At 39.0% G+C, this 23627-nt stretch overlaps 1 protein-coding gene across 2 annotated transcripts in view; it reads left to right on the forward strand.

The window, feature by feature from the left end:
- PIEZO2 (piezo type mechanosensitive ion channel component 2) overlaps positions 1–23627 on the forward strand; it is a 505679-nt gene that overhangs the window by 287194 nt on the left and 194858 nt on the right. For both annotated transcript variants that reach the window (XM_032399040.1, XM_032399041.1), the window contains exons 6-7: positions 1467–1677; positions 2968–3181. In XM_032399040.1, the coding sequence (XP_032254931.1) occupies positions 1467–1677; positions 2968–3181 (425 nt within the window). The remainder of the gene's footprint in view (positions 1–1466; positions 1678–2967; positions 3182–23627) is intronic.

Consider the following 23627-nt stretch of genomic DNA (forward strand, 5'->3'; position numbering starts at 1 on the left):
GCATCCTGGCCCCTTGGCTTCAGCAATGGACAGCTGAAGTTACGAGTGGCGTGTACCTTCTAGGCAAAGAGAAGATCTCTGAGTTCTCCAGGCCACTCAGAACTAACTTGAACTTCCTACCAGCCTTCCTTTGCTGGCTTCCTTTACTGCACGTGGGCATAGTTAGAGGTTGTTACCATTAGTGAATATTATTTAAATATCTGAACTAAGTGTATCAAGAAAAAACCTTTAAAATAGGAAAATGGAGAGGCTGGGCTGAAAAAAAAAAAAAAAAAAAACCTTTAAAAGGGGAAAAATGGAAAGGCTGGGCTGTACTCTTTAAACCTTAAAGAGGTGTCTGAACTGGGCCTGAGGACCCTTCTGGCTCTTCAGCTAGTGCATTTGCAATCGGGCTGAAGAGAAGACTGCTAGCCTAGGGGCAAATGTAAATAAAACCTCGGGCATCTGAAACTACCTTCTGTCTTAAAATGATGGCTTATTTCTAACAACTTTAAAAAATAATCCTAAACCTTCTAGGAAAAACTAATTAGCCAAAAAACCTTTTGATGTAGTCTCTAAAAACAAAACAGACAAAAACACCTTGTATACCCAGTTTAAAATAATGCATAGGGGCGCCTGGGTGGCTCAGTCATTAAGCGTCTGCCTTCGGCTCAGGTCATGATCCCAGGGTCCTGGGATCAAGCCCCGCATCAGACTCCCTGCTCCACGGGAAGCCTGCTTCTCCCTCTCCCACTTCTCCTGCTTGTGTTCCCTCTCTTGCTGTGTCTCTCTCTGTCAAATAAATAAAATCTTTAAAAATAAATAAATTAAATAATGCATAGAAATATGTATATATTCTGCCCATGTGTTTCTTCCCCAAATCTCTGATGATAGTACTGATGGGCTGAAGCATTCAGGATTGAATCTGTATATCATTCTCTAAAAGGATAAAATAGGAAGTAACTGTATATCTAGTCAAGTAACCCAAGACCACTCACCCTCCCATGGCCAGGAAACACTAAAATAATGGACGGAATTTACTTCAGAAAGAAAAGGGATTTCATAAGCACTGATTGAACCACCATTTTGGTTCAATCCATAGATACTCTCATCAAACTACCTATCACCTTGGTGGCAGACCATAAATGTGAGGAACCGAACCCAGATTGATGAAAGTTAAGATTTTGATAGATGTTTCAGTTTCTTCTTCTGTGTATAAAAAATGAGTTCATGTGGCTCAGACGACACGCTGTTCAGGGTCCTTTGATTGGTGATGTTTCCTGTTTACTTCTTTAGGAAAGATCCAAGTGACTTGGGCTTTCACGAGCACTGTCAGGGACCTGGGGGACGTAAGTGGTTGTCTGCAGTTTTCTGTTGGCTTGTGAAGTTCACCTCACTGACTGACCCATAAATTACAAACCATATAATCTGCTGGGTGGGGAGGCAGAGTTCTGGACTGCAGTGTTTTGTGTTTCTCCGTTATTTAGGCTGGAGGAGAAAAAATAGATCCAGAAGAGGCACTGATCTACGAAGAGGATTTAGATGAAGGGGACGGTGTTGAAGGCGAGGTGGAAGAGAGCACAAAATTAAAAATGTTCCGCAGACTCGCCTCTGTGGCCTCCAAGCTTAAGGAGTTTATCGGCAACATGATCACCACCGCGGGAAAGGTCGTGGTGACGATTTTACTCGGTTCGTCAGGTGAGCGTTTCCGGCACCGGAGGGAGCACAGGTAGCACTTTGGCGAATACTGGAAGACATGGCTGAGGAGAAAATACGGGAAGAAACCATTCCGGTCTGTGACACCAAACTCATAACCGTAGCTGCTGGAAAACTGGTCACATGTACACGGCACACACAACAGAAATCATTTTTCCTGTTCAGCTGTAGCGTTTGGGTTTTTAGTTGGTTTCTGTCAACCTCCGTAAAGCCATCTTTTCCTATGTCTTAAGTGATGTCATGTTTTATGTGTAGATCCGAAAAACCACTCTTCTCCCCCAGAGCCCAGGAAGGGCAATGGGCTCTGATGAGAATGTTGGTGTCCCTCTCCGGAGCCACATGCGTGCCTTCTGAAAGCATGTCTGTTTACATTGGGTCGTTAGTAATCTTAATTTAACTCTCCAGGATATACTATTTTTCTTCCTCAGATTGTAATCTTGCAGCACAGACACTCACTTCCTTTAAATCTTGGCTGCCGACCGCTTGTTCCATAATAATGTTATCTCCATCTTCTCCCTCCTTCCATCCCACTGTTGGCGCTGCCCCAGAGCCGCTGGGAAGTTTAGGCCATACCTCTTCACGGAAAGTGCACGAGATGAAACAACGTGACTGTTTTTGCATAGGGAAATTAAAAAGTGGGAAAGAGAATAGAATTTCTCGAGAAATATATCCCAATATTTTAACAAAGAGTCATTTCAAAATGCCCCCCCGTCAAGGTTTTTAAATGCCTGTCAAAGAATTACCTCACTTTATGTGCCCCCTTGTGGTAATAGTGCAAATCAAATTTTGTGGGGTAGGGCAAAGTTTTAGTGAGACTTTGCCACAGATGTAATATTGTTATGAATCCTACTTAACCAAAAAAAAAAGTAAGTCATTATAAAAAATGATATCAGGGAAAGTTGGAATGGACACACAGGTACTCCTGAAAAGTTGGGGGGAAAGTAGAAAGATGGAAACAGGCAAGCAAATATGCTAAATTCTATTGTATGAAAAGTAGATATTTACTCTGCTCAAACATCGTGGGAAGAATTTCTTCATCATATTGTGTTTCTTTATATTTACAAATATCACTTTATGTATGACATTTTTCACAACAAAAATAGCGTAAGTTCTGATTTAATAAATAAAATGTGATTCATACTTTAATAACTTGATCCATCCCTGAAAGCATATAAAGGAAATGTCCATAATCTCCAAGAGTTACATTTCCTGAGTGGTAAATGATTTTCTGGTTCTGTGCAATTTGTCATGACCGTATCTCTTCTTCCTTAGGTATGATGTTGCCATCTTTGACCTCATCTGTGTACTTCTTTGTATTTTTGGGTCTGTGCACCTGGTGGTCCTGGTGCCGCACATTCGATCCATTGCTGTTCAGCTGTCTCTGTGTTCTGCTGGCTATTTTCACTGCGGGGCATTTGATTGGACTTTATTTATACCAGTTCCAATTCTTTCAAGAAGCGGTTCCACCCAATGACTACTATGCGAGGTAAGAGAAATGGTGAAGACGTTTCAAGGGGAGCTAGGCCTCCTTTATGATCTTGTTTGAATTTGCAGGGGTTCTTCTCAATGCCAATTAATGCGCTCAGCAAAGGTTTGGCGGGGATGGGAGAAGCAATCTAGCGCTTTCAAGTTATTGAATGACAAAATCTAGAAGGAAGTAGAAGGTCTCTTCAGACAGAGGTGCTGCTGGGACATGGAGAGAGGGGAGGCTGCTGTTTGGTCTCAGCTGTGGAAAGAGATCCCAGAAGAACATTTTAAATCAAAGAATAAAAAAAAGTGTTAAGGCATCCAGCTGGAGGATGCTCTCACGGGCCAAATAATAGAGCATCAAAAATAATAATGACTTGACTGTAAAAATATAAAAATAAGAAGGCATGAATTCATGGGGAAAGAGAGATAGAGAGCTAATTTGCTTCAACTGAAGACAACCATTACACCAACTCCTTACTTTGAAAAATGGGAATTAAAGGTAAAGAATCCAGCATTTACTTTGACTTTTTGGAAGGAGTTCTAGGTGATTCTCATGATGAGACAAAACCCACCTTTACAGGATAACACCAGCTAATGAAAGGGGAAGGAATAATAGAATTAGAAAATTACTGTTTCTCAGTTCTTAATGAAATACTGATTCTCATTGCAAACTGAAACCATTACTTGAAAAGGTTGTTGGGCTAAAAGATGTTTGCAGAATGACAACATATAACCTCATTGATTATTTGCCAATGGCAAAGGGAAAATCAAACCTTTGTAATGGTGATCAACACTGCAACCAGTTGATCAAACTAGTACTACCCAAAGTGGGATAGCTCAACATTTCACACTTGTGATGTGATGCAATATGAAGTATACAGCATCATATTGTTAAACTTTTAGACCTAACCCCTGATTACAGTAATTTATAAAGGATAGAAAAATAATGACTCCACAGGAAAACAATCAGAGAAATCCGAAATATGGATTCTACAAGGCAAATGATCCGATCTCCAGAAAACTCAGCATCACGAAAAGAAGTGTGTGTAGAGGCAGTGAGGGGAGGGACGGTTCCAGTTTAAAGGAGAACTGGGGAAACCCAGCAAACAGATGTGAAGCCCAATTCTAGATTACATCCTGGTTCAACCATAAATCTCTAAAAGACATTTTGAGGTTAAATGGGGGAAGTTTCAACGTTCATTGGTTATTAGCTGATTGTATAGAATCATTGTTAATTCTCAGGTGCATGATTGTTGTGTGGGCATACAAGAAAATGTATGATTGGCATTGGGTTATCCATTGTCCTGTTTTAAGTTTCTGTCTCTGTGGAAAAGTTTATAACCGGAAGTTATGGAAAAAATAAAGGGGAACAGAAATGGCGGGAGAGAATGTGAGGGGAATGAAAGCGGTGCCAGTTTCCTTGCCTCTGGTGTGTCTGGGAAGTGGTGTAGGTGTTTTTGTCCACTTGTTGAGAAATGAGAAACCTGCAATTTAAAAGAACATAAGTAATATTATCATCCTGATGATATAGATTTGCATCCTTCTTTCAAGGGATCCTTCTCTGGTTTTCATGGGATAGTAAATATGAAGCAGCAATGTGTGTGTGGCCCCCCTCACCTTGCTTTTATTGATTCATGCATAAAATCTGTCTAGTTTGTAGCTATGTCTACACAATGCTAGAAAAAAATTCAAGTTCTAAAACCACTAAAACAAGTTAGTACTCAACACACTTACAGCCTAACTAATTCTAAACCCAGTTGGCATAATCTGGAGGCTTAACAAGTATAATTCAGTCTGTAGAGAGAAGAAAGTTATAGACACATCAAAACTGAAGAAACACAATATGGAAACAAGCTAAGTGCCCGTTGACAGATGAATGGATAAAAAAAGATGCGGTGTATATGTACATACATACATATATCTGTATCTAAACACAATGAAATATCATTCAGCCTTAAAAAAGAAGGAAATCTTGCCATTCATGACAACGTGATGAAATCTGGGGGCATTATGCTAGTGAAATAAGTCAGACAGACTTGTCCACTTGTATATGGAATCTAAAAAAGAGTCAACCCATAGAAGCAGAGTAGGGAAGTGGTTGCTGGGGGTGACATGTGGGGAGGAAGGAAGACAGGCTGGTAAAAGGATACAAACTCACTTAGGATGTGAATAAATTATGAAGATCTAATGTGTAGCAGGCCCACTATAGCTAATAGTATCTATATTGTATACTTGAAATTTGCTAAGAGAATAGATCTTAAGCAGTTTCACCAAAAAAAAGGCGGGGGGGGGGGGATGATGTGAGTTCATTGGTGTGTTAATTAACTTGATTGAACTAATCATTTCACAATGTACACATATATCAAATGATCACATTGTACACTTTAGATATATTACAATTTCATGTGTTGGTTATAACTGAGAAGCTTCTTTAATGGTGCAGATTTATGTAATATTTATTTATTTTAGGCAGGAGCGAATAAATGCTAAATTTCAGTACAGACAGTAGTTCTAGACTAAATGAATCCTTTGGTTTCTTTTAGACGTTTAATTTTTGGTTTATTGAACATGCATAGAAAAAATGTTTTGCGCTGTTGGAAGGGCTGACTTTCACGGGGTGATTTAATTGGGAATGTAAATATCTTCTACATGCCAATAATCCCCCTTCCCCCAGTTTAAGGCTCTTTTCTGCCATCTGGAGACTGATGATGGGAAATACAGATAATATTCAGAACCACCTTGAAAACACTTTTTGTATCAAGGATCAGCTAATACATATTTTAGACTTTGTCACAATTCTTTTCAGAAGCCATCGTAATTAGCAAAAGCAGTCATGGGCAGACTTAAAAGAATGGTGCTGTTCCCTTCCAGTAAAACTTTGTGGACACTGAAGTTTGAATTTCATATTATTTTCACATTTCATGAAATATTATTTTTCTTTTGATTTTTTCCAGCCACTCAAAAATATAAAAGCAAAACAAAACAAAAAATGTGAAAACAATGGTTAGCTCATAAGCTGTAACCAAACAGGTGGTAAATAAGGCTTGCCCACCTATGGTGTAGAAAATAATAGTCCTAATGAGGTAATAACATACCGTATTTATTGTTCACTCAAATTGTCACAAACAAAATTATAATTCTAATTTATTACATGTAATAATAATCACATTACATGTAATTATAATTACATTTTATAGATGATCCATTTAAACAGTTTAAAAGGTCCAGTACTATAATCTCATAGAGGTAAGTCATTGAAAGTTAAGTTGCTTATTAGGGTATAGACAGTTTGAGCTAAACAATTAAATATAAATATAAATATAAATATAAATATAAATATAAATACACTGCCTTGTTGTAGATTCCCATCCTCCCCCCATTCACTTGGTGATAATAAGGCATTGCATCTTAGTCCTAGAAAGCTTGGAAATTAACATATCTAAAATAATAGTTTTTTTCATAAGGCATAATTCCAGTGCATTGTTATTAAACCCAAATTCTTAGTTGGTAGAAAATAAGCTGGAAAGTGGCAAAAGAAACTCATCTTGTGTGGGTATTTGTCAAAAATTTCATAACCACAGAGACTCCAGCGCATATATCCAGCTTCGGATGTGGTTGTTCTTAAAAGAAGCCAAGCCATTTTTCTCCTCTCAAAAACTTTCAAAAGCGCTCTCTGGTCAGAATTATCTTTATTTTTAGAAAAATTGAATTGATTTGCTTATCATTAGTATAATACATATTTGTTGATGATTATTTGGAAAAATATAATGAAGGATAAGGAGAACCACCTTTTAAAAATGTAATCCTAACCTCTGGAAATAAATACTGTTTATTTCTGAGTCTATATTCTTCTAGAATTTTTCCTAGGCATATATGTGCCTTTTTAAAACAAACTTTGAATCATAATGCACATACTGTTTTCTAAGGGTTGATCAAGCAAAATAAAACTTCAGAACAAATCCACATAACTGTATGTAAGTTCATGAATGTACCAGTCAACGTAATTTGTTTAATAGAATAGAGCCCTATGACGACTGCTTTTTCTGGAAGGTGTCCCTAACAAAAATGGTGAACTAAACAAAATTTGGCTTTGCTAATGCAGTGTGTAATCTCTTCCAAAGGTTTTGTATTTTCAAGGGAATTTCTATAGACAGCAAACACCTCATATTTTGAAAGACATGAAGCAAGATTAAAGGTGGTGGGCTCATGTTCAGAGTTCTCCAGTTACACCTCTACTTATCCTCACCTGTTTTCCTACCTGTAGCGCTGGCCACGTTTATGAAGCTCTGAGTCTTGGAAAATTTGCGTCCCGCAGGTTTTCTGCGTTAAAAGTGCAGAAGGTGTGCTGGTGCAGAAGGGATGGGGCCGAGAGCAGGTGGACCTGATTTGTTCTGCATCGTCATGAATGGCAGGCACCTTGAAAGGCTGTAAAATGCATTTGGATGCTATAAACTTCTACTTATCAGTGGCATGAATTAAAAACCCGTTGTAACAGTTTGGCAGCACACCACTGACCATGTTTCCTTGTGAAGGTGATACCAAAAGTAATTTTGAGTTGAACTCCGCTAAAAACAATCCTGACAAGAAGTGGGTTCTTTGTCTGTTAATCTTGAGTTATCTCGATGAAACAGGTAAAAGTTCTGATGTAGGCCAGGGTGGAAGATGTGACAGGAGACTAAAATGCCAATCGTTTTCTTAATTATGATGGAGACACTTGGAACGCTATTAATGGACATTTTGTGTATGTTACGCATTGGGATGAGTAGGTCATTCTTAAAAATTGTCTATTCTGATCTTCAACTGGCTTTCGTTCCAACTCCTGAACTTTCCAAGAACATTTGCAGGAGTTAACTGCAGACATTGGACTTTTTCGCCCAAATTCAATTTCTTCATTTGCTGCCTTCTTCACTTTAAGATGTGAAGTTTGAACATGAAAGGGCGGGAAGGAATGAGAGAGATTTTTGGACCATTCTCTGTGGAAGTAGGATTCTCTATAAAATAAATATACAGCGATTTGCCCTATGTTACCCTTTTTAAGTAAATAATGATGATAAGAAAACACATTATGTTTAGTGAAGGAAAAGCTTATGTTTATTTCAGTGTTAAAACAATGTAAAAAAGAAAAAACAAAACCTAAAACTCCAACATCATGAGTTAACTATTCTATGAAAGATGTTATAAAACAAGCATTAAGAGTACAATCTCATTTATTATATTTACACTCTCTTAATGCTAGTCATAAAAATGTCAATAATATATAGGGAATAATAAAGGCCTCAATGCTGTATGTCTTTGTTCTGACTTGGGGAAGCCAGTGGGTCCTTTAGAAAAATGGAACAATGCAATCAGTTTTTCTGTTAGGTCTGCTGCAGTTTGCTTTATAAGCTGTCTGTCATTCAGGTGATTTAAAGGAACGTGCTTTTGCACCCCAGCCCCAGATTGCTGTTACGCCTGTACTTTGTTGGAGTAATCTAAGGTTTCGTTACAAAAACAGCACAGAAAGACTAAATTGTTTTTAATGGAGACCAGTTGGCAAGAATTTCATCTGAAAGCGGTCCAGTGGGGGGACTAAGTGTAAAGCAGGACATTTTCATGGTAAGGAATGTAAATTCACCCAAAGAAGTTAACACTTTTCCTTTACCTTTTTGTTAAAAGATGGCACTGGCAGATATCTATAGAATTATAGAGTTGGTAGGTGATATAACGATAACCAAACTGTGGGTTTCATTCTGAAAAGATTCTTAGTGATGTGCCTTGTTCTTACGTCTCAAGCAGGGCTCACGTGCGCTTATCTGAAAGATGAAAAATAGAAGCCAGAAGAGAAATTGGCTTTCCACAAATAGGTGCAAAATCAATAGAACCCCTGAGTCCAGTTGGGCAGTTTGCCATAAACTTATGGTCACTTAGGACCACAAGTGGGTGCATTGTGGACCCGGGGTCCCTCAGAAATGGGGTGCCCTACCCAGCCAGGACACCTGGCCTTGTGTGTGGAGCAGCTCCTGCTTCTGATCAGGGGGACAAGCCTTGGCACAGGATGTCTGTCTACCCTAGGGGCCCTAAAACTTCCCAACCTCACTTTCTAGAATTTCAGCCTTGATGAAATGTTGTGGACCAAATTTCTCACCTTTTGCTTATTGAGAGCACCTCCCAGGAAGGCTCTCCTTTCCGTCTTCATGGAAAATCTGCTCTCTTCTCTGTGGGGACTAGACAGTGGCTGACCTGAGAGTGCCGTCGTCTCATTCTATCAGGTTCATACATGCAAGAGCAGCCCCCCTGCATCCACGCTGCAACAGGGCAGGACCTTTCTGCCCCAGTGCTATCCCGGTGATCAAGGACAAAGTGGGGCTCCATTCTCCTATGATAGATATTGAGAGGATTGTGCTAAAGCTTGCAAACTCATTCTCTGGAGTCCAAGACCTCGGGATTGAATCTTGGCCCCATTACTTTCTAGACAGAGCATCTGGGCACCACGTTACCTCATGCTCTGTGCTTGGGTTTCCCTACCTACAAAGTAGGGACCAGAATAGTGCTTGTCTCCGAGAGGAGTCATGTATTAAATAGGAGAATACTCACCAAATGCTGGGCCCTGTGGGGCGTGTATTTAAAAGCACCTGATTTTATTGTTGTAGACATCATATTTACATACATAAAATAGTTTTCTTATTCAAACTGACTTCCCCATATCTGACAGCGTAGCTTATCTGGCACCTCATCTGCTGTTCCCTGAGAACACTGAGCTACTCTGCCCCTTGTGCTGTTTCCTTCGCAGGAAATGTCCTACTTCCTCATCCCACTGGCTCCTACTCTTTCCTCCAAACCCAGCACATGCACCTCCTTCTGGAACCTTCCATGTTTCCTTCTGTGAAGCACAAGAATGATCTTCTGGGCAATTACTCTATGCAAACTTGCTTCCTTGCACTTGCTGCACTGGACCGTAGTGATCAGCTGTGACTGTGTCTCCCTGCTAGGGATGGGTTTGCATGGCCCGGGTCCCCTCAGGCTCTAACACTGCTGATCACACTGCTTTCAGGACATCTCTATTCAGTCTCGTTTCTGCTCTGTCTCCTGCAACCCTTGCATTTCATTTCCTTGTGCACCAAGATAAAGTAAAACTTGTTTAGGCTTTTCCTGAACTTGAAGCCACAGATGGGGCCGCCTGCTATGCGATGTATGGGGCGATTATTTCCCAGAGAGGTCACTCTCGGTGTCCGGGTGCCCACAGCAGTCCCACTGCGCTGCTCTGTGGTACCTGTCCCCAGTTAGTGAATGTCAAGTTCAGCGAGAAACTAAGCAGGCTACAGTACATGTGGTTCCTAACTTGTGGTGTTGGCAAATATTTAGTTTTTGCTTGAGAAAAAAATGATGGTTTTGCTTTTATTTATTTACAAAATTCAAAAGTAGCTTTATCCCTGATGGTTAAAGTTAATTAACATGGTTAATGTAGAAAGTAGCTTTCACTTTTGAAGAAATTAGAGATTTCTATTTCTGTTCATACTCAGTGTTTCTCAGGGACCCAGTTTATCTCTTATTTTTGAGAGACTTTGGTTTATGTTTTTTAATTTCTTTGCTCTTTGTCTTCAAAATGGGAGAGCCGTGGTGAATATTGATGCAGTGATGTGTACAAGGGTCTGCCCAGGCCTGGCAATCAGAAGGCGATTAAGAAATGTTAGTTCTACTTTTCTCTGTAGGTTTTGTGTAGAAGGCATATACAGCATGATTTTTTTTTCCCTCAGTTTTAATGAAAAATATTTGACATACATCACTGTATAAGTTTAAGGCATACAGCATGGTCGTAGGATTTATATATATTATGAAGTGATTCCCACAGTAGGTTCTATGAACATCGTCTTTTCATGTAGATAAAATAAACAGAAAAGACAGACTGTTATCATACTGTTTTGATGACTATAGATTTATAGTATAGCTTGAAATAAGGAAGTGTGGTGCCTCCTGCTTTGTTCTTCTTTCTCAGGACTTCTTTGGCTATTTGGGGTTTTTTGTGATCCCATATACGTTTTAGGAGTGTTTTATCTATTTCTGTAAAAAATTCCATTGGAATCTTGATAGGGATTGCATTAAGTCATAGACGGCTTTCAGTAGTAATGACATTTTAACAATATTCATTCTTCCAATCCATGAATACAGGATATTTTTCCACTTATTTGTATCTGTTTAGGAATCTTTCATCAACGTCTTATAGCTTTCCTACAAGAGATCTTATACCTCCTTAGTTAAATTTGTTCCTGGTATTTTATTGTTTTTGATGCTATCATAAATGGAAGCAATGTCTTTTTTTTTTTTTCCAGAAAATTAGTTGTAGGGGCACCTGAGTGACTCAGTCATTAAGTGTCTGCCTTCAGCTCAGGTCATGATTCCAGGGTCCTGGGATTGAGCCCTTATTGGGCTCCCTGCTCAGCAGGAAGCCTGCTTCTCCCTCTACCACTTCCCCTGCTTGTGTTCTCTCGCTGTCTCTCTCTCTGTCAAATAAATTTAAAAAAAAAAAAATTTTTAAAAAAGAAAGAAAATTAATTGTTAGTGTATAGAAACTTTACTGGCTTTTGTATGTTAATTTGTGTCCTGCAACTTTACTGAATTCATTATTTGTATCTGACAGTTTTTCACTGAGTCTTTAGGATTTGTCTATACTAAATCAGTCTTTAGGATTTTCTATGTATATATGGAATTATATATATATATATATATATATATATATATAATTTATTTATTTATGTAATTTATTTACTATATAATATAGTAAATAGAGACAATTTTATTTCTTCCTTACCAATTTTGATATGTTTTATTTCTTTTTCTTGCCCGATTGCTATAGCTAGGACTTCTAGTACTATGTCAAATAGATGTGGTAAGAGTGGGAAGCTTGTCTTATTTCTGATCTAAGAGGAAAAGCTTTCAACTTTTCATCCTGGAGTATGATATTAGATGTGAGCTTTCACATATGACCTATATTATGTTGAAATATGTTCCTTCCATGACTAATTTGTTAAGAGTTTTTATCATGAATGGATGTTTAATTTTGTCAAATGCTTTTTCTGTGTCTATTGAGATGATCATGTGGTCATATGGTTATTTTATTTTTTCATTCTATTAATGTGATGTATCACAATGATTGATTTGAGTATGTTGAACCATCCTTGCATCCCTGGGAGAAATCCCATTTGATCATGGTAAATGATCTTTCGATACCACTGAATTCAGTTTGCTAGTATTTTATTGAGAATTGTTAAATCAGTATTCATCAGAGATAATGGCCTATAGTTTCCTTTTCTAGTAGTGTCCTTTTCTGGTTTTGGTAATGTTGGCTTCATAAAATGAATTTCAAAGTATTCCCTCCTCTTTGGTTTTTTTGGAAGAGTTTAAGAAAGATTGGTGTTCATTCTTCTTTAAATGTTTGGTAAAATCACCAGTGAAGCCATCTGGTCCTGGACTTTTGTTTGTTGAAAGATTTTTTATTACTGATTGTATTTCCTTATTATGTCTATTCAGATTTTTTAGTTCTTCCTGATTCAATCTTGGTAATTTGTATGTTTCTAACAGTTTTTCCAATTCTTCTAGGTTGTCCAGTTTGTCATTGTGTAGTTGTTTATAGTAGCCTCTTACAATTCTTTGATTTCTTATATTATCTTTTTCATTTATAATTTTGTTGATTTGGGTCCTTTCTCTTCTTTCCTTGTTTAGTCTAGCTAAAGGTTTGTAAATTTTGTTCTTTTCAAAGAACCAACGTTCAGTTTGGTTAATCTTTTCTATTGTTTTTCAATTTTTCATTTATTTCTGTTCTAATCTTTATTATGTCCTTTCTTCTGCTAGCTTTGAGATACATTTGTTCTTCTCTTCCCTGTTCTTTAAGGTATCAAGTTAGGTTGTTTATTTGGAACCTTTATGCCTTTTAAAGTGTGCATTTATTGCTATGAACTTCCCTCTTAGAACTGTTTTTGCTGCACTCATGTGTTTTGGGATGTTGTATTTCCACTTTCATTTGTTTCAAGAAAGTTTTTTTTATTTCCTCTTTAATTTCTTCTTTCATCCATTGGTTGTTCAAGAGAGTGTTGCTTAATTTCCATGTGTTCATGAATTCTCCAATTTTCCTTTTGTTGATTTCTAGTGTTATGCCATTGTGGTCAGAGAAGATACTTGGTATGCTTTCAGTCTTCTTAAATTTTCTAAGACATGTTTTGTTGCCTAACATATGGTCTGTCCTAGAAAATGTTCCATGTGCACTTGAGAATATTTTTTCTGCCTTTGTTGAATGGAATGCTCTGTATATGTCTGTTATGTCCATTTGATCTACAGTGTCGTTCAAATCTGCTGTTTCCTTATTGATTCTGTGACTGGATGATCTCTCCATTATTGAGAGTGAGATAACAAAATCACCAACTATTATTCTATTACTGTTTACTTCTCCTTTGAGCTCTGTTACTTTTGCTTTATATATTTAAATGCTCTAAAGTTGGGGTCATAAATATTTACTATTATTATATCTTCTTCTTGATGGATTGACAACTTTATCATTATATAATGACCTTCTTTGTCTCTTTTTACCATTTTTTAAAATTTTTTACTGTTATCTTAATCACCATACATTACATCATTAGTTTTTGATGTAGTGTTCCATGATTCATCATTTGCATACAACACCCAGTGCTCCATGCAGATCATGCCCTCCTTAATACCCATCACCACACTAACCCATCCTCCCACACCCCTCCCCTCTAGAACCCTCAGTTTGGTTTTCAGAGTCCATCGTCTCTGATGGTTCATCTCCCCCACTGATTCCCCCCCTTCATTCTTCCCCTCCTGCTATCTTCTTTTTTTTTTTTTAACATATATTGCATTATTTGTTTCAGAGGTACAGATCTGTGATTCAACAGCCTTGCACAATTCACAGCACTCACCATAGCACATACCCTCCCCAATGTCTATCACTCAGCCACCCCATCGCTCCCACCCCCCACCACTCCAGCAACCCTCAGTTTGTTTCCTGAGATTAAGAATTCCTCATATCAGTGAGGTCATATGATACATGTCTTTCTCTGATTGACTTATTTCGCTCAGCATAACACCCTCCAGTTCCATCCACGTCATTGCAAATGGCAAGATCTCATTCCTTTTGATGGCTGCATAATATTCCATTGTATATATATACCAATCTTCTTTATCCATTCATCTGTCGATGGACATCTTGGCTCTTTCCATAGTTTGGCTATTGTGGACATTGCTGCTATAAACATCAGGGTGCACGTACCCATTTGGATCCCTACATTTGTATCTTTGGGGTAAATACCCAGTAGTGCAATTGCTGGGTCATAGGGCAGCTCAATTTTCAACTTTCTGAGGAACCTCCATTCTGTTTTCCAGAGTGGCTGCACCAGCTTGCATTCCCACCAACAGTGTACGAGGGTTCCCCTTTCTCTGCATCCCTGCCAACATCTGTCCTTTCTTGACTTATTAATTTTAGCCATTCTGACTGGTGTGAGGTGGTATCTCATTGAGGTTTTGATTTGGATTTCCCTGATGCTGAGCGATGTTGAGCACTTTGTCATGTATTTGTTGGCCATTTGGATGTCTTCTTTGGAAAAATATCTGTTCATGTCTTCTGCCCATTTCTTGATTGGATCATTTGTTCTTTGGGTGTTGACTTTAAGAAGTTCTTTACAGATTTTGGATACTAGCCCTTTATCTGATATGTCATTTGCAAATATCTTCTCCCATTCTGTCAGTTGTCTTTTGGTTTTGTTGACTGTTTCTTTTGCTGTGCAAAAGCTTTTTATCTTGATGAAGTCCCAATAGTTCATTTTTGCCCTTGCTTCCCTTCCCTTCCCTTTGGCGATGTTTCTAGGAAGAAGTTGCTGCGGCTGAGGTCGAAGAGGTTGCTGCCTGTGTTCTCCTTTAGGATTTTGATGGACTCCTGTCTCCCATTGAGGTCTTTCAACCATTTTGAGTCTATTTTTGTGTGTGGTGTAAGGAAATGGTCCAGTTTCATTCTTCTGTATGTGGCTGTCCAATTTTCCCAACACCATTTGTTGAAGAGACTGTATTTTTGCCATTGGACATTCTTTCCTGCTTTGTCGAAGATTAGTTGACCATAGAGTTGAGGGTCCATTTCTGGGCTCTCTATTCCATTCCATTGATCTATGTGTCTGTTTTTGTGCCAGTACCATACTGTCTTGATGATGACAGCTTTGTAATAGAGCTGGAAGTCTGGAATTGTGATGCTGCCAGCTTTGCTTTTCTTTTTCAACATTCCTCTGGCTATGCGGGGTCTTTTCTGGTTCCATACAAATTTTAGGATTATTTGTTCCATTTCTTTGAAAAAAGTGGATCATATTTTAATGGGGATTGCATTGAATGTGTAGATTGTTCTAGGTAGCATTGACATCTTCACAATATTTGTTCTTCCAATCCATGAGCATGGAACGTTTTTCCATTTCTTTGTGTCTTCCTCAATTTCTTTCAAGAGTATTTTATAGTTTTCTGAGTACAGACCCTCTGCCTCTTTGGTTAGATTTATTCCTAGGTATCTTATGGTTTTGGGTGCAATTGTAAATGGGATCGACTCCTTAATTTCTCTTTCTTCTGACTTGTTGTTGGTGTATAGGAATGCCACTGATTTCTGTGCATTGATTTTATATCCTGCCACTTGACTGAATTCCTCTATGAGTTCTAGCAGTTTTGGGGTGGAGTCTTTTGGATTTTCCATGTAAAGTATCATATCATCTGCAAAGAGTGAGAGTTTGACTTCTTCTTTGCCGATCTGGATGCCTTTTATTTCTTTTTGTTGTCTGATTGCTGTGGCTAGGACTTCTAGTACTATGTTGAACAGCAGTGGTGATAGTGGACATCCCTGCCGCGTTCCTGACCTTAGGGGGAAAGCTCTCAGTTTTTCCCCATTGAGAATGATATTCGCTGTGGGTTTTTCATAGATGGCTTTTATGATATTGAGGTATGTACCCTCTATCCCTATACTCTGAAGAGTTTTGATCAAGAAAGGGTGCTATACTTTGTCAAATGCTTTTTCTGCATCTATTGAGAGGATCATATGATTCTTGTTCTTTCTTTTGTTAATGTATTGTATCACGTTGATTGATTTGCGGATGTTGAACCAAACTTGCAGCCCAGGGATAAATCCCACTTGGTCATGGTGGAGAATCCTTTTAATGTACTGTTGGATCCTATTGGCTAGTATTTTGGTGAGAATTTTTGCATCCATGTTCATCAAGGATATTGGTCTGTAATTCTCCTTTTTGATGGGGTCTTTGTTTGGTTTTGGGATCAAGGTAATGGTGGCCTCATAAAACAATTTTGGAAGTTTTCCTTCCATTTTTATTTTTTGGAACAGTTTCAGAAGAATAGGTATTAATTCTTCTTTAAATGTTTGGTAGAATTCCCCTGGAAGCCATCTGGCTGTGGACTTTTGTTTGTTGGGAGATTTTTGATGACTGCTTCAATTTCCTTAGTGGTTATAGGTCTGTTCAGGTTTTCTATTTCTTCCTGGTTCAGTTTTGGTAGTTGATACATCTCTAGGAATGCATCCATTTCTTCCAGATTATCTAATTTGCTGGCATAGAGTTGCTCATAATATGTTCTTCTAATTGTTTGTATTTCTTTGGTGTTGGTTGTGATCTGTCCTCTTTCATTCATGATTTTGTTGTTTTGGGTCATTTCTCTTTTCTTTTTGATAAGTCTGGCCAGGGGTTTATCAATCTTATTAGTTCTTTCAAAGTACGAGCTCCTAGTTATGTTGATCTGTTCTACTGTTCTTTTGGTTTCTATTTCATTGATTTCTTCTCTGATCTTTATTATTTCTCTTCTCCTGCTGGGTTTAGGCTTTATTTGCTGTTCTTTCTCCAGCTCCTTTAGGTGTAGGGTTAGGTTGTATATTTGAGACCTTTCCTGTTTCTTGAGAAAGGCTTGTATTGCTATATACTTTCCTCTTAGGACTGCCTTTGCTGCATCCCAAAGATTTTGAACAGTTGTGTTTTCATTTTCATTTGTTTCCATGAATTTTTTAAATTCTTCTTTAATTTCCTGGTTGACCCATTCATTCTTCAGTAGGATGCTCTTTAGTCTCCATGTATTTGAGTTCTTTCCGACTTTCCTCTTGTGATTGAGTTCTAGTTTCAAAGCATTGTGGTCTGAAAATATGCAGGGAATGATCCCAATCTTTTGGTACCGGTTGAGACCTGATTTATGACCTAGGATGTGATCTATTCTGGAGAATGTTCCATGGGCACTAGAGAAGAAGGTGTATTCTGTTGCTTTGGGATGGAATGTTCTGAATATACCTGTGAAGTCCATTTGGTCCAGTGTGTCATTTAAAGTCTTTATTTCCTTGTTGATCTTTTGCTTAGATGATCTGTCCATTTCAGTGAGGGGGTGTTAAAGTCCCCCACTATTATTGTATTGTTGTCGATGTGTTTCTTTGCTTTTGTTATTAATTGACTTATGTAATTGGCTGCTCCCATATTAGGGGCATAGATATTTACAATTCTTAGATCTTCTTGTTGGATAGACCCTTTAAGTAGGATATAGTGTCCTTCCTCATCTCTTATTACAGTCTTTGGTTTAAAATCTAATTTGTCTGATATAAGGATTGCCACCCCAGCTTTCTTTTCATGTCCATTAGCATGGTAAATGGTTTTCCACCCCCTCACTTTCAATCTGGAGGTGTCTTTGTTTCTAAAATGAGTCTCTTGCAGACAACATATCGATGGGTCTTGTTTTTTAATCCAATCTGATAGCCTGTGTCTTTGGATTGGGGCATTTAGCCCATTTACATTCAAGGTAACTATTGAAAGATATGAATTTAGTGCCATTGTATTGCCTGTAAGGTGACTGTTACCATGTTCTTTTCTGGTCTATGTTGCTTCTAGGCTCTCTCTTTGCTTAGAGGACCCCTTTTAATATTTCTGGTAGGGCTGGTTTTGTGTTTGCAAATTCCTTTAGTTTTTGTGTGTCCTGGAAGCTTTTTATCTCTCCTTCTATTTTCAATGACAGCCTAGCTGGATATAGTATTCTTGGCTGCATATTTTTCTCATTTAGTGCTCTGAATATATCCTGCCAGTCCTTTGTGGCCTGCCAGGTCTCTGTGGATAGGTCTGTTGCCAATCTAATGTTTCTACCATTGTAGGTTACAGATCTCTTCTCCCGAGCTGCTTTCAGGATTTTCTCTTTGTCTCTGAGACTCATAAGTTTTACTATTAGATGTCGGGGTGTTGACCTATTTTTATTGATTTTGAGGTGGATTCTCTATGCCTCCTGGATTTTGATGCCTGTTTCCTTCCCCAAATTGGGGAAGTTCTCTGCTATAATTTGCGCCAATATACCTTCTGCCCCTCTCTCTCTTTCTTCTTCTTCTGGGATCCCAATTATTCTAATATTGTTTCATCTTATGGTATCACTTATCTCTTGAATTCTGCCCTCGTGATCCAGTAGTTGTTTATCTCTCTTTTTCTCAGCTTCTTTATTTTCCATCATTTGGTCTTCTAGATCACTGTTTCTCTCTTCTGCCTCATTTATCCTAGCAGTTAGAGCCTCCATTTTTTATTTCATCTCATTGATAGCCTTTTTGAGTTCAACTTGGTTAGATTTTAGTTCTTTTATTTCTCCAGAAAGGATTTCTCTAATATCTTCCATACTTTTTTCAAGCCCAGCTAGTATCTTTATAATCGTCATTCTGAACTCTAGTTCTGATATCTTACTATTGTCCATATTGATTAGGTCCCTGGCAGTCAGTACTGCCTCTTGTTCTTTTTTTTGAGGTGATTTTTTCCATCTTGTCATTTTGTCCAGAGGACAATAGATGAATGAGAGAACAAAATGCTAACAGGGTAACAATGACCCCAGAAAAAACATACACTAAACAAATCAGAAGAGACCTGAAACCGGGGGAAAAGAAAGGGAAAGAAAGAAGAGAAAAAAAAAGCAAAAGATTAAAAAAAAAAATATGATCAAATATGATCAGGCTGGTGCATATCAGTGCCACACACTAGATTTGGGGTGTATTTTGGTCTGTTAGAAGAAAGTGCCTCCCAAAATTTTAAAGAAAGAAAAACTTATATATGTACAAAAATAAGGGTTGATATGATGAAGGGATGGAATATGACTGTAAAGATGAAAATTATAAAAAATTTTATAAAAGGAATTGATAAGATAAGAAGTTGTTTGAAAAAAGAAAGAAGAGGATTTAAAAAAATGAAAAGAAAAAAAAAGGTAGAGAATGTGATCAGGCAGGAGACTAGAACAAAGCCATACACTACAGATTGAGGGTATATTTTGATCTGTTAGAAGAAACTGTATCTCAAAATTTTAAAGAGAGGACAACTTATATATATATGCCAAATATAAGGGTAACTACTCAGAAGGGATAGAATATGACTCTAAAAATGAAAAATAAAAATGTTTTTTAAAAAATGGATTGATAAGATGTTGGTTGAAAAAAGGAAAAAGAAAAATTAAAAAAAAAAAGTGTTAAAAAAGATTAACTTTGAAAGTCTAAAGAATCGGGGGGAAAGCCATCAATTCTATGTGCTGTATTCCCCTAGCGCTGGAGTTCTTCCGTTCTCATTGATCGGTAAACTTGGTCTTGGCTGGCTGTTCCTGCTGATCTTCTGGGGGAGGGGCCTGTTGCCGTGGTTCCTAAATATCTTTGCCAGAGGTGGAATTGCCCCACCCTTGCCGGGTAGGGCTAAGTAATCTGCTCGGGTTTTCTCTTGGGAGCTTTTGTTCCCTGCAAGTTTTCCGTACAGCTTTGGAGGCCGAGAGTGAAAATGGCGACCTCCCAATCTCCACCCCGGAGGAGCTGAGAACTCAGGGCCCCACTCCTCAGTGCGCCCCCAGAGAAAAGCAGTCAATCACTCCTGTCTCCCCGGTCTCCGGCCACACTCCGTGCTCACCCGGCCTGTGACCGAGTGTTTCTATCTCTGGCACCCAACCCCATGTGGTCTCCAAACCCAGCAGATCCCTGCGGTGTGCTCCTGTGCCGCTCCTCCCAGGGGAAGAAGGGGAGTCTCCCCGGATCTGCCGCTTGTTGGGTCCCTGCTGGAGAAGCAGGGGCCCGACTGTGCCGCAGATCATGGTTTATCGCAACCCTGAGCTGAGAGCCCACTCCTCTGCTCCATCTCTGCAGCGACATCCCTCAGTGGAGCCGACTTCTAAAAGTTCTGATTTTGTGCTCCGCTGCTCTATCACTTGCCAGAAGCAGTGTTCAGAGGCCCCCTCCCCCGCCATCTATCCTCCCGAATATCACCTCAGATTCACTTCTCTGCACGTCCTACCTTCCAGAAAGTGGTCGCTTTTCTGTTCAGAGAGTTGTTGCTATTCTTTTCTTTGATCTCCTGTTGAGTTTGTAGGTGTTCAGAATGGTTTGATCCCTATCCAGCTGAATTCCTGGGACCAGATGAAATCCAGGTCTCCTACTCCTCTGCCATCTTGCTCCGTCCCCCCTCTTTTAACCATTTTTTAAAAAGATTTTATTTATTAATTTGTCAGAGCGAAAGAGAGAGAGAGAGAACGAGAGTGCATAAGCAAGGGGAGCGGCAGAGAGATAGGAAGAAGCAGGCTCCCTGGTGGGCAAGGAGCCCTATGCGGGACTGGATTCCGGGACCCTGGGCCCATGACCTGAGCCAAAGGCAGATGCTTAACCCACTGAGCCACCCAGGCATCCCTCTTTTTACCATTTTTAAAGTCTATTTTATCTGATATAAGTTTAGCTACCCTTCCTTTTTGTTGTTGTTTTTGGTTTTTGGTTATCATTTGCTTGAAATGTCTTTTTCCATCCCTTTACTCTCAGTGTGTCCTTAAGGCTAAATGAGTGTCCTGTAGGTCGCACATTGTTGGATCTTGTTTTTAATGTACAGCTATTCTGTGTCTTTCCACTAACATATTTAATCTGTTTATGTTTAAAGTAATTACTGATAGGTAATGACTTACTATTGTCATTTTGTTAATTGTTTTCTGGTTATTTTGTAGAATCATTGTTCCTTATTTCTTATTCTGCTGTCTTTGTGTGTCTGTATGTGTGTGTGTGTGTGTGTTGATGTCATTTGATATCAGTATGCTTTGACATCTTTATTATGTTCTTTTGTGTAATTACTACAAGATTTTCCCTTGTGGTTACCATGAGGCTTACATAAAACATCTTAAACTTATGATCTATTTTAAACTGATAACAATTTAACTTCAATAGAATTTTTAAGCTTTACACTTTTACTTCTACTCCCCCTCACACTTTAGGTTATTGCTGTTACAATTTGCATGTTTTTATATTGTGTAACTAATAACAGAATATTATAATTATGGTTACTTTTACTACCTTTTTTAAACTTTTAACCTAGAGATGTAAATGAATTATGAACCTTAATCCTATACTATAGAGCTATGGCCATATGTTTACCATTACCAGCAAGGTTTATGCTACCTTTTATTGTTTTATGATGTTAATTAGTGTTCTTGTACTTCCACTCAAGGAACACCCTATAACATTTCTTATAAGGTTGGTCTGGGGATAATGAACTTCCTCACTTTGGTTTATTCAGGAAAGTCTGTATCTCTCCTGCATCTCTGAAGGACAGCTTTGCTAGATAAAAAATTCTTGGTTGACAGTTATTTTCTTTCAGTACTTTGAATATGTCATCCCATTCTCTCCTGACCTGAAAAGTTTCTGTTGAGATACATTGTTTTCCTAACTTCGTTGAGTTGTCTGTGTTTTCTTGTAGTTCACTAAACTTCCTTAAGAGTATTATTCTGAATTCTTTATCTGACAGTTCACTGATCTCCATTTCATTGTGGTCAGTTATTGGAGTTTCATTAGTTTCCTTTGGTAGTGTCTTATTTAACTCATTTTTCATGATTCTTGATTCCTTATGTTGTTATCTGTGCATTTGAGTGTTGGCCTCTTCATCCAGTCTTTAAGAGGTTTGTTTTGGCAGAGAGTGTTCTTCACAAGTCAGCTTAGTTTGGTTTTCTGGATGTGCCTGCTGGTGCTGTCCTTGGGCAAGTGGGACCTGCCATTATGGTCTATTTTTAGGAGAGAGAACTGTTCAAGCTCTGAGGATGAGTATGATTGGTGTGTACCTATGGCAGACAACAGTAAAATAGGACTGTTGACTTGGTTCCCACCTGAGTAAGGCTGTATGATAGGCTCTGCAGTTGCCTGGATTCTCTGGTCAAGCTTACTAGATAGTCAGGACTGCATACTATGTTTAGTAGTAGAAGAGGCCATGAATTAGCTTCCCTATACTGGCAGGGCAGCAAGTTGGGACTCAGTACCTTTATAGCTCATTGTTTGGGGACCCAAATCAAGCCAGTGTGCCCCGGATTCTCTTGTTAGGTGAAGCCACTAGTTTTGCTCTTTCATTGGGGGAAGCCATGGTCTGTGCTCTGTGTTCAAGTGCCACGTACATAGGGCCATTGAATGGGCTGCACAGCTTCCCATATGCTCTGGTTAGATTCCTTGGTCAGGCAGGGTGAAGACTGTTTAGGGATGAATAGGACTACAAATTAATTCTCTGCTCAGGTGCAGCTAGAAAAGCAGCTCTAAAACCAGTAAAGTTCTTCCTTGTCTTATCTCAAGCTAATCCACACCCTTTGTTCTTTGGTTGAACAGGGCCATGGCCTTTGTTTTGGAAACTATTGGCCTTTCCTGCCCTTAACTGGAGAGTCTCTGGGCATCATAGCTTCCATGAATTGTGGCCAGCCTTCTTGGTGAGCTGGGGCTGGAAGACACTCCACAGTTGGTGGGGCACCAACTCCACTCCTTACATGGGCATGGGCAAACTGGGCTCTAGGGCCAGCAAAACTCTTCCTTTGAGGATCCGTATCAGGCAGATATGTATCCCACTGAGTTCCCTGGTCTGAGTATGCCCCTGACAAGGTTCTGCAAGTGAGCAAAACTGCTGATTGGAACTGCTACTCAGGCATGGCAGGTATGAACTCGATCTGCGAGGCTCTGTGTGCTGGTTGTTGCAAGCTTTTCCCCCCTTTTCTGTCATAGTCTGATTCCCAGTGATTGAGCCCCACAGATTCCCCTGCAATCCCTTCGGGGTGAGATCTGAGTAGGGGCGTGACAATAATACTGTGAGGCATTGGTTGTCCACTCCCTGCCCTCACCAGTTTTTTTTTTTTCTTCTCCCTAGAGGAACTGGAGGCTCAGGAGGACCTCTCCATGTGGTACTGCACTGGCCTGGGGGAAGGGCAATGCAGATAACTGTAGCTACTTCTCTTACCCTTCTAATGCAGCCTGCCTTGGTGTCTGTGGTGCAGGGGTGCTTCAGCCGCACCCCTGTGCTCTAGGATTCTCTCACTGGTGTCTTGTTCTTGAATAGTTATTTGTTCTTCTTATGAGAGAGAGTGACGTCAGGAATGACCTATTCGCCATCTTGGTGATATCGTGATTTTTCTCAAATTAAATAAATTATTATATGTGAGGGTTAGTAAATAATAATGTT

Source organism: Phoca vitulina, unplaced genomic scaffold (assembly GCF_004348235.1).
Source record: "Phoca vitulina isolate PV1807 unplaced genomic scaffold, GSC_HSeal_1.0 scaffold126, whole genome shotgun sequence".
NCBI classification, from domain to species: Eukaryota; Metazoa; Chordata; class Mammalia; order Carnivora; family Phocidae; genus Phoca; species Phoca vitulina.